Source organism: Macrobrachium rosenbergii, chromosome 4 (assembly GCF_040412425.1).
Source record: "Macrobrachium rosenbergii isolate ZJJX-2024 chromosome 4, ASM4041242v1, whole genome shotgun sequence".
NCBI classification, from domain to species: domain Eukaryota; kingdom Metazoa; phylum Arthropoda; class Malacostraca; order Decapoda; family Palaemonidae; genus Macrobrachium; species Macrobrachium rosenbergii.
Genome location: NC_089744.1, coordinates 33229642 through 33244973, shown reverse-complemented (window position 1 = coordinate 33244973; position 15332 = coordinate 33229642). Strand labels below are relative to the sequence as shown.

Here is a 15332-nt window from a genome sequence, read left to right as displayed (position 1 = left end):
GCGCACTCATAATGCATACATATAAAGGAAACTTCCACAATGACATTGTCTAGAAAAAAAAATAGGCATTAAAAAATCAACTTTCGCTAGCTATTGCTACCTTTTTTAAACTAAAACAGATCGCTATGAGGTGTGGAGGTAATTTCTGGTGGCATAAAAATGAAAACATCAACACACTGGAATGCGCAATTGTTTTGAAAATGACACCGGCAGTTAGAAGGCACAACTATAAACAGATCACAATAAAAATACTCTGACTAAACGATTATATATATATATATATATATATATATATATATATATATATATATATATATATATATATATATATATATATATATGCATATACCCTTAATAGCTTGTGACTTTACATAAGGCCACAGGAGAAATAAAAAAAGGAGTACCAAGCGCTTTCTTCTTATTTCCAACACATTATCGAGATACAATTGTACCTCCAAACTGTGTTGGTAAATAACACGAAAACGCTTAATACCTCTTTCTTTTATTTTTCCTGTGGCTTTAACTAAATGAATGTATATATATATATATATATATATATATATATATATATATATATTATATATATATATATATATATATTTATATATATATATATATATACATACATGCATACATATATACACACAATATACACACACACACACACACACACACATATATATATATATATATATATATATATATATATATATATATATATATATATATATATATATATATATATATACAATATATATACAAGCCAAAATAACCCATTAGTGTTGAATTCACTTAAATTTGAGAATAACTTATACATAAAGGCATTTGCATCCGACAAAAGTAAGTTACTCTAACTAAGATTCGAACCTGCCTATTCGAAATGGTGTGGGTGACAGTCGACTTGACTATTCGTCCTTGAGTAGGAATGGAATGGAATATAAATTTTAACCCAAAGGCCAAGCACTGGGACCTGTGACATTATTCAGCCTGAAAGGGATGCATTGAGAGTAGAAAGGCTTGAAAGGTGTAAAAGGTGGAAGACCTCGCAGTTACTTAACGAAAGAATTGTTAGGAGAGGTTGGAAAGTAAGATGGAATAAATAGACACGAACGGAGGTACAGTAAAATGAATGAAAGGGGTTGTAGTTAGGGACCGAAAGGACGCTGCATATAAGCTTAAGGAATAGCTACAATGCACCACGTGAAGTGCACTGACGGCACCACCCTTCTACGGGGTTTCTTGTGTCATCTTTCATTGTGGCCAAGTAGGAAGAGAGAGCAAATGTGTCTGATATCAGCCTCAGTTCGACTTTTAAATATGACCCGTTTTGTATGGGACGTCTATCAGTTTTGACAGGTTTTTTCCACGGTGTTTCTTTTGAATTCTGATGCATCCTTTGGACTGTTTCTCCGCAGCCTACCTTGCTTATGCCCCGTGTCTGAAACGTGTATCTACCGATTCGGCTTTCTGCAACGACCAGTACCAGTACCTGGCTGACCTCGTCCAAGGAAGTACAGCCACAGATGCCCAGCTTTGTTGGTGAGATTCACTATTTAGTCAAACTGTTGCTTTGGTTTTCTGTTGGCATTACTAATATTTCGTCATAAAAGAAACAGTTAATAGTCTACAAAACCACAAGGAAGTCACTTTTGGCAAAATTGAATTATAAAATAACGGACCGCTTTCTCCTATATTTCCAGTTTTCAGGGATTGCCCTCTTGAACCAATCTTAATATATATCCAAGAACTGTTAACAGCTCGTAATTATGGAGTGTCTAATAACCATCTTTATTTAACAGTGCCCATCATAAATTTCGAGACTGCGTGCTCGAAAAGACACCGATGGAATGCGATAAAGAAGGTGTAGCCGCTGGGTCCAACATGCCAGCGTCCAGATTCATGAGAGACATGTTGGACCGGGCTCTTGGTTTTCTCCTCCAGAAATGCCGCGATTTCGTGTAAGTTTGTGCCTTCTTTGTCTTAAAACCTTACAAGTTCATTTTTTCTTTGAAGAGCTGCCACTTGAGAATGCTAGTATACAGGCAGTGGGGACAGTATGTTGGTGAAATGTAATATTAAATCTGGTCTCAGTTTATGTAATTATTGTAGGCTGTTAGATTTTAAAGCTTACCAGGATAGCGTACTTTATGTCATACTTCAAATGCTCGTGGTCGATGCAGCTATTAGTAAATCCCGAATTGTTGCATGGTAATGCAACCCAAATTAATTCTCAAACGCCTTTCTGTATGTGAAGAGAATGAAGATAGCTCTCCAAACCTACTGTTGCATTAAATTCGTTAGACAAGGTTGAGTATCTGACCCTTTATCCTCCCTCAGGCCCAACTCTCACGACTGCCCTCGAACAAACATCCGTCCATCCGTCACAACCGCTGACACGAGCGACAACAACGGTGGTGATGACTTCTTCAGTAACACCAACGACGGGGAGAAGAACAACGAAGACAACCTGGGCAACAACATCTACCTCCGTCCCGATTCGACAACGTCCCGCCAGTCCTCAACAACACCGCCGGATTCGACAACCCGCTTTACCTGGACGACCAAGGGCTCCGGCCTGGCAACTCCCGACCCGACCGACCATCTCTCCGGAAATAACCTGGAACCGGAGAGCCAGCAATATCGTGGAGGGGCTTCTGGAAACTTTGGGAACATCATTTCGATTGTGCTCTTGGCCGGTTTGACAACCGTGTTGAGGTTCCAATGATGGCGGACTGTGAAAAGCTGAACAAAATTGGAGGAGGTTCTTGCTCTGTTTTCGTTCTCATGTCTTGTTTACCTTTCGTACTTTTGGGTCTTTTTTATCTTTTCGTTTCAAAGGTGCTCAAGATTATGAAAATGCAATTTGCCAGCTAACATAAACAAACATCGTTATATGTCGCGAATTATCCTGAAATCTTAAAAACAACAAAAATTAATAGGTGGAATTAGGACAGTAGCCTAATGACTGTTATTGTTTTTGTCATTTATTATCATACATAGCAAATGCATCTGCAACGATGAAGTGCACAGTTCGTACAGATTTTGAATGATAATAAATCATGTCCAGGTTAGTAATTCTCTTGCTTTCTCACTTAGAACCATTACAAAGGACATGACGTAGTTTTGGTTTTGTTTCTCGGCAAATATCAAAAAGGATAAAGATCGTTTTCTTAGTCGAAATAATTGCCTTAGTGTTCATCTAAACGGTAGACTTAAACTTTGGACAGTAGCTATGAACTTTGAAAAAGAAAGAAGTTGAGAGAGAGAGAGAGAGAGGTAAAAAAAAAATACAGAGATATTAGGAACTTAAATATGATCGTGTTACGTATGACTCTCTCCCTTCAAAGTTGATATAGTAACGCTGAGTTTTATCGCTCCTTACTTATTCTTTCTTTGTTTGTTTATCTATCTGTCTGTCTCTCTCTCATTTTATCTTAGAACGCTGAGCACCCAAGTTCAAGCCTACTTTAAATATTCCTGTATATAAGAGTAGTTTATGGACTGCATTGCTTCCTTTTTGTATAGCTTCCTAAGACGTAGCGTCTTTTAGGGGAACAGGTGGAGGGCTTAGATTTCTTTTGTCCTTGAGAGAACACTGAAATATCTGTTCCTGTTCTCTCTTTTGGATACATTCATTCATTTAGACGAGACCACTATTTTTCATGATGGGGTTCAAAATCTCCTTAATTTTATAGTGTTCGCACTGCTATTGATTTGAAAGTTTATTTCAAGAGGTCAAATTTCGTCCACTAATTATTCATGGCTGTAGCTACTGTAAAAGCGAAAAGAGGAATTTGTTTGTAATTTAACAAGGTTGCATGTGGGCGCTTGGCTGATTTTTTTTTTTTTCTCAAATAAATTTTTAAATGTCATCCAAGCAATGATGGAAGTAGTTGCGTTGCTTCAGAGTAAATGGCTGTACCATGCAACCATAAGGAGGATTACCGATTTGCAATCCCACATCTACAGTAGATAGTTTCTGCATCCACAGGATTTCCCAGTTCTGTGTTTTTATATTGTGGTAGTACAGTGATTTTTACATTGCCAGTCAATTAATGCTAACAAGTGGTTATCGAATGCAATGCCTGTCTGACGGAATTTTATTTCCTTTGTGGAGTTCCACAAGTGGGCTTATATCAACAGCATGCATTCGTGTAGACTCTAAATAGAAATATTCTAAATGAAGTTTACTTATCAGTTGTAACACTGAAGAATCCCTGAATGGAAAACATCCTGTTTCTGTGAACAGAAAACGACACATTCTTCTTCCAAAGATGACAGCCGGGCAAAAGCATTGGAAGTTTACCTTCCCTTTTGCCAGATTGCCGTGGAGATGGTTTTGTCTGTGTGTTCAGAAACTAGTGTGTCGAACGTCTGTTACCCATTTTTTACCACGCAAAATTAACTTGTAATTGCAGCTTTTATATTGCATTCTGGTAGCTCTGTATTTTGGACATTTCCAAATCGTACAGTATACTGTAATTTTGTCTTTAAATTTTAAGTAACAAGATAAGTTTTCATTATGAAACACAAGAGGATTAAAAGATGCTACCAGAATGCGAAATATTAAAAGCCTAAGAATTTGTGCAAGATTTTTAATCAGGTTTACAATGATGTAGTTTTAGATAACGCTTTTTAGATGAAGCGCAGTTCACTATTAGTGCGTAAGCCTTGTTCTTTCCTTGTGTAAGAAGACCCTTGTAGCAAAATTCTTTGAAAGGGCTCAGCATTATCGGAATTAATAGTATAAACATTCTAGTCAAGACGGAAATCCTTTGGCAATCTGTGGGCTAAACATTTTTGTACATGGCTGGGTTGGTTCGTAATATAACAAGCACTCCGTGTATCTTCTGAATAAAATGTGCCTGTTATTTGACCTGTTTTTCACCTGTTATATTTTGGACTACAGACACACATACGGTGATGTCTTTATACATATATATATATATATATATATATATATGTGTGTATATATGTGTATATATATATATATATATATGTGTGTGTGTGTATGTGTATGTATATATATATACATATATATAAATATATACATATTGAAAAATGTCCAACATGCAAAACTTCTCCAGAACACATGAAGGAACTTACTGTACTGTGATCTGTGCTTGCAGCGTGTGCATATTAAGGGCATGCAATACCTTTATTAATCACATATAAATCCGAATGCAACCACGATTTAGCAGCCGCGTTGAAACTGTTCTTTGCCTTGTTTACTAATTATTTCATCGAGATTTAGTATTTGATCTAATATTTTTTATGTATTTGTCTCCTTTACCATAATCTGTTTCATATAAGGCCTGCTTTCTGACACTTCATAATGATACTACGTGTGGCTGAAGTTGCCGTTGGCCCTGGGCTTACTTATCCTGTATCTTTTTTTGTGATTAGTGGGAAAATTCTCTTTCATTGATAAGATTGAAATATCTTCCATAAATATTATTTTCATATTTACACCAGGCATTATCTACTGCGTGTGCTTTCTTGAAAGAGTCATTCATATTTTCATTTCGGTGAATAAAAAAAAGTGAATGTTGAAATAACATGGATGCGAATCGTAAACGCGTGAGTGTGAAACTTACTATAAGTACAATGGCAGCATTCCTAAACTCTATGGTGCTTGTTCTTCACGTTTCATTTACATTGATTGAATTAATCAAGGTGATGTCACAGACGAAAGCGTTTTCCAGCATCTTGTCCCCTAAACTTTCTTCGTTCGCATTCCACATACACACTTAACTTCCGTACAGAACTGGTTTTACATTACATCCTGCGGTTTGTGTCAACTGTGGAGATGATGAGAATGGTATGTGTACAAGGGAACCTAAATGTGTTCACTGTGGTGAGGGACATGCATCATCATCTCAACAGTATGATATATATTTATTTAAAAAAGAAACTCAGACGTTAAGAGTGATGGAAAGGATAACGTTTAAGGAAGCAAGAGAGAGAGAGCAAAAGCTAAGATTGTAAGACCTGGTCTAAGTTTTGCCTCAGTAGTAGCAAAACTTAGAAACCAACAGAAAGAGACAAACTAACCAAAATAAGAAGCACAAAGGTAGAGTAAAAAAAAAAGAATAGCTGAAAAGACGCCTAACAGTCATCAGAATCTATTGATGATGGTAATGCGAAGACAAGGTTCAGTAGAACCAACAAGGAAGACGTCAACATAGAACTAAGAAAAATTGAAGTGTCAGTTGAGACATCCTTCACCATCGGCCAGCGAGTGCTGGTCCGGTGCCAGCTTCTGTTGGTGCCAACTCCTCTTTGGAGGACAAACCAGCAGATGCTGGTCCCCCAGCGCCAGTCCTTGCTGGTGCTTCTGCCTCTTTAAAGGCAGGGCTGGCTACTGCCAGCAATAGCAAAATATATGAGAAGGTGTCTCTTTAGAGAACACCTCTGCTCTCTCCGTCTCGATTGAGACGGAGAGAAAAGAAACTAAAAAAAAAACCCTCAGTGTCAGACACTGAAGGAAAGGATGTTGGATCTTTCAAGGTGGTTATTCCCCCCAAGAAGCCAACAAAACTGCCCATTAAATTGCCTTCCCCAAGTAGAAAAAAGAACCCCCCCAATCTTGTAAAAAGGAACCATACTGATGGTCCCAGACGGAAATAAATTCACTTCCATAATTCAGTGGAACTGTCAGGGACTCCGAGCAAAGTATGAGGAAGTGAAGCTTTTGCTCTATGAGCATTCTCCTGTAGGGGTATGTTTGCAAGAGATCATGCTAGGTGAATATAGCCCTTGTCTTGGGGAATATGTTCACTTCAGAACTGAATTTGATTTGGAAGTGGGAAACACGATGGATCCCTCATCTACATCCGTCGAGATACTCCACACTTCAAAGTAAAACTAAATACTCCACTTCAAGCTGTGACTGTATGGATTAATTGTTCCGACACAATATACAAACCCTCGGTCCTTTACATTAGGGGGATTACTTTCAGGCGTGGGCTGGAAACAGCTGTTGAACTTCAAACAAGGTGGTTAGGCAGTTGACTACTGTCCGGGAGGCGGGGGTACCGCCTGCCCGGATGTAAACATTCCAATTTGCTTTCGGCCGTCGTAGAATGCGGACGTTGTTCTTTGCTCTCTGCCTGACAGCCTCTTTTCTCCTTTTTTTGGTGGGAAATCTTTGTTTTTTTTTCTTTATCAATGAATATGGACAAGCCTTCCTATCCCCAGCGTGTGTGTCCCGAGGTGGGAGGCAAGAAATGTAATTCATTTAGGACTAGCGTCGACGCGGACCCACACTCTCTGCCCATCTTGCAGAGGGCGTGTTTGTTCGTGCAACGCTTCTTGCAGTGAGTGTTGCTCTTGGTACCCCGAGCAATGGAGGAAGTTCGAGGGGAGGAGACATTACCGTCGTAAGCTTGCCAAGGAATCGTCCGAGGGTAATGCGCCCCCGACGGCTCCGGTGGTGGCGAATGTGACGGGTTCGTTTCTCCCTCCTGGCGAGCTTGTAAAGTCACCACATCGGCGCCAGCGTAGTGTTTCAGCGGCGCCATTAATTAAGTCTCCGCTGAGCATGTTTTCTTTGGTGACTTCCCATTTTCTTCAAGCTCAATTAGTCACGCCTAAAACGTGCCAGATCACGCATTTTTAATCATTTTTACTTTATGCGTATTTATACAAATGTCACATATTGTGTATCACATGTTTCTTCATTCACAGGCATCAAGACTGTATCCATATTGTAGTTCTGTATGTTTTGTATTGTAATTTGTACTCGTTCACTGCATATTATTGTTTATTGTTTTGACCTCAGGTCACAGTCAATTCCATTGTCTCTCGCGGGCCGGCGTCAGTCGGCCGCTATATAAACTGCCTGGATCTGTAATAAAGTAGCAGTAACTTTTACCTGCTCGTTTCTTTGACACCTTACAGTGGTGACCCCCGGAGTATCCCGGAGCCATTAGCGGACTGACACGGCAACTTAGTCTTGGCTCCAGGATTTCTCCAAAAACGCTCTTAGCGGCCTAAACACGGCGCTGTAACCAGCGTTTGAGCGTGCTGACTCGTCGGCGTACCCCACCAGCGCCACTAGCGGAACCACACGGCGCACGAAAGTGCGTACGCGAAAACCCCACTCCAGTAAGGGGTCAAAGGAGCGAGCATGGACGCGGATATCCCCTCCTTCATGCAGTTAAACGCGACCCCGCGGACTCGGAGGTTTACCTACCTCCCATCACACCCGCGCCCGCCCCGCGCCGAGGCCCTCCCGCAACTCCACACCAGCGCCCGAACACACGACGGCCGGGCAACACAATCGCGGGCCGCCCTCACAGTAAAGCTGCCGCCGTTTACGCAGGGGAACCCATCAATGTGGCTGCGCAGGGTGGAGAGCCACTTCAGAATCGCGGACCTGACGGACGAAATCCTACAGGCCGACACAGTGCTCAACGCCCTTCCGGAGGACGTGTACAGAAAACTCATCTCGCGAAAATACCGAAACACACCCCTCACATACAGCACCACAAAAAGTTCCTCCTCAAAGCTTGCTCCTGCCCATCGCCGAGCGGGCCGCCCGTGCTATCGACCTTGCCATAAACCCACGCCACGACCTCAATTCAAGAGACGCTTGGAGCATGGTCATAGATCTCCTGTCACTACCAGACTTGGGTGGCACAAAGAAGCGGCAGGAGATAAGCTTCGCACGGGAAATCTACCTTCGCCAACTCCTCCTGGAGGTACGCAACCAGATCGCTCACCCCTACACCATGCCTATTGAGGACCTCATAGAGACGGCGCAACATCTCACAGACTCCATCAAGGCTTCACAGCGGCTAAAACCAGCCACACAGCCGGTCAGCTCCGTCCAGCCTGAAGAGGACGTAGAGCAGCCCGTCAACGCCATCGCCAACAGACGTCCTCCGAACCACAGCAGATGGAGGTCCCGGGCTTCTGTCGCTACCACAAGTGGTTCGGAAAGGACGCCTGAAAAACTGCCTGCCGCCCTGCTCGTTCGCCCGTTCAAAAAAACGGGGTGGCGGCGGCCAGCAGGACAGGCCGCCATGGCAGCCGAAGAACCCAGGGCCTCAAAAACAGTAGGTTTTTACGTCCGCGACACCGTCTCCGGCAGGATGATGCTGGTCGACACAGGGGCCTTTAAATCGGTCTTCCCAGCATCCAGAGAGGACCGCAACCAGACACCAGCCGGCCGCTTTCCTGACGGCCGCCAACGGAACCCCATCCTCCCCTACGGCACCAGGCTCCTGTCGATCTCCATCCTGGCCAGAGTTACTCCTGGGACTTCATCGTCGCGACGTAGGAACCCCACTCCTGGGGCCGATTTTCTGGCGCACTTCGGCCTGCTAGTCGACGTGGGGCGCAAGCGCCTCCTCGATACTGACTCCTGCCGGTCTCTCCCGTTAACGGCGGGACCCAGACCCACCATCAGCGCCGTCGCCCCCACCAGTATGCACACCTACTGTTGGAGTTCCCTGAGGTATTTAAGCCTGAGCTTCGCCAAGTCCCCGGGCCCCAGCCAAGCACGGCATATACCACCATATAGCGACTAAAGGGCCCCGACACATGCGAAGTTCCGCAGGCTTCCCCCTCAGCGCCTTCAGGAGGCGAAAAAGCATTCATGGAGATGGAGCAGATGGGCATCTGCAGGAAAGCCTCCAGTCCATGGGCCTCCCCCTCCACATGGTGCAGAAACCAGACGGCTCCTGGAGACCCTGCGGCGACTACAGGCGGCTCAACATTGCAACAGAGCCCGACCACTACCCTCTACCCAACATGCAGGACCTCACGGCCTCCTTTCACGGGCCAAAATATTCACTAAATTGGACCTTCTTAAATCTTATTTCCAGGTACCTGTTGCGCCAGAAGACATACCAAAGACAGCCATCATCATGCCCTTCGGGTCCTATGTGTTCGCCTTCACCTTCGGGCTGAGGAACGCCGGGGCCACCTTCCAGCGGCTCATGGACAGCATCCTGTGGGACCTAAAGTTCTGCGTCTGCTACGTCGACGACATTCTCATATTTTCCAGGTCTCACAGCGAACACCAGAGACACATCAGGGCAGTCCTCCAGCGCCCCAAGAGAACGGCCTCGTCGTCCGTTTCGACAAGTGTACCTTCAGCGCCCAGAAAGCAGAATTCCTGGGTCACGAACAGTTGTCTCCGAGCAGCCGCGCCAAGTTCCCGTGGCCCTCAAGTTGACATCGATTACCAGGACCTTGCCAGAAACAGGCAGCCCCAGAAACCCCAGCATACCGCACGCCATCACATCCCTCAAGTGGCAGATGGCCCCAGCCTGCTCTGTGAGTCAGCCCCGCCCTTTGGTTCCAGTGCAGCCGCCAGGTATTCGATTATTCTCGGGCAGGACTGCTTTCAAAAAGTTCGCCAGAGAACAGGCCTGGGCAAAACAGTGCCTGACCAGACCAGAAACCCCAGCATACGAGTTCCACAGCCAGGGCGCCGCCATCATCCACATCGATGTGGCGGGCCCGTTCCCCATCAGGCGGATCCAGACCTCCTGACGGTGGTAGACCCCAACCCAGGCCCCAGCCTGCTCTTGGGTTAGCCACTTCCGACATCAGCACAGGTCAGCCCTGCTTTCCCTCTTGGGTTCCAGCCAACTGCTGGGAACCACGCCCACACCCACAGGTATTCGCGGCCAACGGCCTGGTCGAATTCCACGGTCCCTAAAGTCATCCCTCATGGCCTCTCACACATCAGCTGCCGTGGGTCCTCCGGCCAGGACCCCATCCACAGCTGAAAAACTGCCCCAAAAGTTCGCCTCCCACACTGCAGAGGCTCGGTGGCAAAAAGTTCGCCGCCAGGCGCCATACATCAAACGGCCTGGGCAAACAGTGCCATCTGCACCCACGTGCCAGACCAGTAACCAAGCCCTACAGGGGACCCTTCCGGTGGGTCGTCAGCTGGCACGGCAAGGAGTCGGGGTTAAAGCCCGGCGAGAGTTCCCACAGCCAGGGCGCACTCCAGCACGCCCTCACCCCGCAGGCCACATCCACATCGGCGGGAGACCCTCCGTTATCTTCAAGGAGCCGGGCACCCTTCAGCGTCCCAGCAGATACAGGGGATTAGTCAGACGTGTCCCTCAGTATTTGTAAAGTCACCACATCGGCGCCAGCGTAATTAAGTCTCCGCTGAGCATGTTTTCTTTAGTGACTTCCCATTTTCTTCAAGCTCAATTAGTCACGCCTAAAACGTGCCAGGTCACGCATTTTTAATCATTTTTACTTTATGCGTATTTATACAAATGTCACACATTGTGTATCACATGTTTCTTCATTCACAGGCATCAAGACTGTATCCATATTGTAGTTCTGTATGTTTTGTATTGTAATTTGTACTCGTTCACTGCATATTATTGTTTATTGTTTCGACCTCAGGTCACAGTCAATTCCATTGTCTCTCACTGCGGGCAAGCGCCAGTCAGCCGCTATATAAACTGCCTGGATCTGTAATAAAGTAGCAGTAACTTTTACCTGCTCGTTTCTTTGACACCTTACAAGCTTCCCCTGCTTGCTCCCTCTCCTTCGGGTGAGGACTCCCCCTCCCCTTCCTCATTCGTTTCATCGGGTGGGGGAGAGGTGGACCAGGGCATCCTCTCGGGGGTCTCTTCCCGTTCTGGAGGGGAATTTTTTCCTCCAGAGCGGGCGGAGGCTTCCCAGCCTAACCCGACTTTTGCTTCAGGTTTGTTCCGACACAATATACAAACCCTCGGTCCTTTACACTAGGGATTACTTTCAGACGTAGGCTGGAAACGGCCGTTGAACTTCAGACAAGGTGGTTAGGCAGTTAACTACTGTCCGGGAGGCGGGAGTACCGCCTGCCCGGATGTAAACATTCCAATTTGCTTTTGGCCATCGTAGCGTTCGGACATTGATCTTCGCCGCTCTCTGCCTGACAGCAATTTTTCTTCTCTTTGGTGGGAAATTCTTTGTTTTTCTTTCAATCATGGAAAAACCAACTAAGCCCTCCTATCCCCAGCGTGTGTGTCCCGGGGTAGGGGGGAAGAAATGCAATTCTTTTAGATCTCGAGTCGACGTGGACCCACACGCCCTCTGTACATCTGCAGGGGACGTGTGTGTTCACGCGACGATACTTGTAGTGAGTGTTGTTTGTGGTCCTCCGAGCAATGGGGCAAGTTCGAAGGGAGGCGATGTTACCGTCGTAAGCCTACCAAGGAGTCGTCCAAGGGAAATATGCCCCCGACGACTCCGTTGGTGGCGAATGTGTTGGGCTCGTTTCTCCCTCCAGGCGAACTTCCCCCTTCTCGCTCCCTCTCCCTCGGGTGAGGACTCCCCCTCCCCTTCTTCTTACGTTTCTTCGTTTGTGGAGGGGCGCGGGGGAGAGTTGGACCGCGACATCCTCTTGGAAGTCTCTTCCCGTTCCGGAGGGGAGTTTTTTCCTCTGGAGCGAGTGGAGGCTTCGCTTTCTAACCCGACTCTTGCTTCAGGTCCCGGACTGGATAGCCAGACACTGAATCCCAGCACATCCTGGCTACACCTGGGCCTACCTGGCTCGGCACTGGAGGGATTGGCTCCCCTGCCCCCGCCTCCAGTCACGACCCATGCGGCAACAACAGCCACCACGACAACTGTCACCTTCTCGAGGTTCATCCAGATGCCGATTTCAGTGGCTTCGCACCTGGACACCCAAGTGTCGGCGTCATCCGCGGGCCAGCACGTTGTTCCACTGCCGCCTGGCTTCCTGGCTCCATTTATGCATGCTGGCCCCTCCTACATGGTGACGTCATCATATCCATATGTGACTGTCGCTGCCCCTGTTGCTGACCATGGCCTGTCCTCGGATACGGTTCCTCGTCTGACTTTCCAGCCCAGCCCTTCGTCTGCTTCCATCCCCATTCCATTGACCCTGGCGCGGCCCGACTTGAATCTTCACGCGGGAGGGGCGGCGCCTGCATTCCCGGCCCCGCCCACTTTTGTTCCTAATAGACACGCGGCTTTCTCCGCCCAGGCAAATGCTGGCCCGAGCTCCGCTGTCGCTGCCCGGGATGTGCCTTCTGCTGCAGCCCCTCCTGCTGTTCCTGAGTCGGCGGCCTTGCTTTCCTGGCTTGGGGATTTGACTGCTGTCCTGAAGCAGATGGTGAAGAAGAAGAGGTCTAGGAAGGTGTCGTCCTCGTCTTCATCTTCATCATCGTCGTCTTTGTCTGCTGCTTCTTCCGCTTCTCCTTCCGAGGCTTCGCAGCCGACGAAGAAGTCTGCCTCTCCCCCCCCCAAGAAACCTCGTACTGAGACTTCTAAGGCTCTGCCTCCTTCCACAGGGAAGGCAGTGGGATCTCACGTCGGCTCTTCCCGATCCTCGGATCAGGGAACTGTTGCCCTGGCCTCCGGGCCAGGGGCACCGGGAGCCAAGGGTGTGCAGACCAAGGTCAGCACTCCCCCCACTGCGCCTAAGAAACTTCCTGCATCTAAGGCCAGCGAGTCCGCGTCAGACACTCGTTCGCGAGTTGCTCCGAGTACCAGGGTCTCCAAGGAGACTCGGGTACCCCAGTCTGATACGGTTGACACTTCTCGCCGTATGGACCAGGGCGAGAGAAAGAGCCGGGGCATGCAGGTGCTCCGTCTCTTCCTGCTGGCACTCCTTCAAGTGCCAAGTCAGGTTCCAGGGACAGTGCTTCAGCCCGCTGGGTCGAACGCAAGGAGAGGTAGGGAAGATATCCCCACTCAGTCTTCCCGAGGCCCGGCCTCGAAGAAGTCTGGGGCGCGTCCAGAGGACAGCGCAAGCTCGCGCCAGCCAGCCGCGCATTTGACTCCTCCCAGTCCCCGGCCATGTCCGCGCGGCCAGCCTGGCTCGGGGGAGGCGAGTGCGCGGCTTGGCTCTCGCGAGCCGCTCCGCTCTCCTCGGGAGATCGCTTCACCTGGGGTGAAGCGGTCTCCTCGACCTGGGGGCTCGTCATTACCGCGGGTTGGTGACTGCTCTCAGCCCGCTGCCTCTGCTGGTTCTGCCAGTAAAGGCAGTGGGAGTGCCCGATCTTCCTCGCCTGTCCCCTCCGCCCCTTCAATTTCTTCCAGGGGGCGCGAGTCAGAGAGGAGGAACTCTGGGGATTGTTCTCCTCAGAGTTCTACTGCATGGGGGTATGCACCTGGCTCGGTCCTTGGCTCGACCAGGTCCTACACCCGCGAGTTCAGAAGGTCCTCGGGGTCTGCCGAGGTTCTCCTCCTGCAGGGAGAGTAGTTCGGGAGGACCGCACTCTGAAGGACTCGAGGGTCCTCTGCCCCAGGATACGGACACCCCCGAAATACAGAGGACTTTTGCAGAGGTTATCACGCTGATTCGTCAGCACAATGACCTCGGGGAAGGGACCACGGCCTCGTCTGTGGATCGTCCGTAGCTCCTCGAATCCTTCTGGGGACCCAAGAAGGAACCCAAGGCTTTGGTGGGGCTGCCGTGGTCCACGCTTGCCGAGGAGGTACTCGATCAGGTGAACGGTCTTGTGTCTGGGCAGGACAGTTCACTTCGATCGAGCCGCTCGGACAAGCTTCTTCCCCCACCTCTGCCTCGTCAGAAGCATTTCTACGCACCAGTGGAAGGGGCTTTGCTGACCAAACAGGTTGATCCGGACCTGACTCGTTTGGGTTCGGGTCTGTCGTTGCAGCAATTGACTGCAGAGAACATATCCCTCTCTCAGCAAGAAGCTGCAACCCTGGAAGCCACCGCCATGGCGGCCTTCCAAGCAGTCTCCTGGCTCGATCTGTGGTCATTCACATTATCGAAGGTAGCTGCTTCCTCAGGTGCTATCGTACTGGGGAGGACTCCGCCTTTGGGAGACTGTGCCAGTCTGGAGGTAGGGCCATTTCCTACCTCACCCACCAGACTGCAAACCTTGTGCTAATGTGGAGAGACACTGTTCTCTCTCGCTTTGCCAGGTCCGTAGGTCCCGAGTCGGCTATTGGCCTTCGGAATGGACCGTTGCTGGGTTCCTCCTCTCTCTTCCCTAGAGAGTTGGTGGACGCCGCGGTGGACAAGTGCCATGCCGATGACAGCGACCGGCTTGTTCACCAGGCAGTGGCCAAGACCTCCGGGTCTTCTCATCCCACTGCAGCCAGGTCTTCGGGCCAGGCTGGCACTTCCTCGGCCCTCAGAAGTCCCAGTCTTCGAAGGGGTCCCGAGGAAACACCTAGCCTCCTTCTTCCTCAAGAAGGGGGGTCACTCCCACCCTTTTCAGCCCTCTTTCCAAGCCGGTAAAGGGGGCAAGGGTAAGAAGAAGGGGAAATGCTAGGGGCGGCGTTCCCCCCCCAAAAGCTGCCGAAGGTGGGGGGTGCCTGTCGAGCCATTGGGCAACGTGGCAGCGACACGGAGCCGAGACCTGGAT

General features: G+C 48.3%; 1 protein-coding gene across 1 annotated transcript in view; it reads left to right on the top strand.

Moving 5' to 3' along the window:
* LOC136832467 (uncharacterized) overlaps nucleotides 1–4871 on the top strand; it is a 38988-nt gene extending 34117 nt beyond the window's left edge. The window contains exons 5-7 of the mRNA XM_067093329.1: nucleotides 1416–1539; nucleotides 1800–1958; nucleotides 2338–4871. Of these exons, the coding sequence (XP_066949430.1) occupies nucleotides 1416–1539; nucleotides 1800–1958; nucleotides 2338–2725 (671 nt within the window). The 3' untranslated portion in view covers nucleotides 2726–4871. The remainder of the gene's footprint in view (nucleotides 1–1415; nucleotides 1540–1799; nucleotides 1959–2337) is intronic.
* Nucleotides 4872–15332: the final 10461 nt, after the last annotated feature.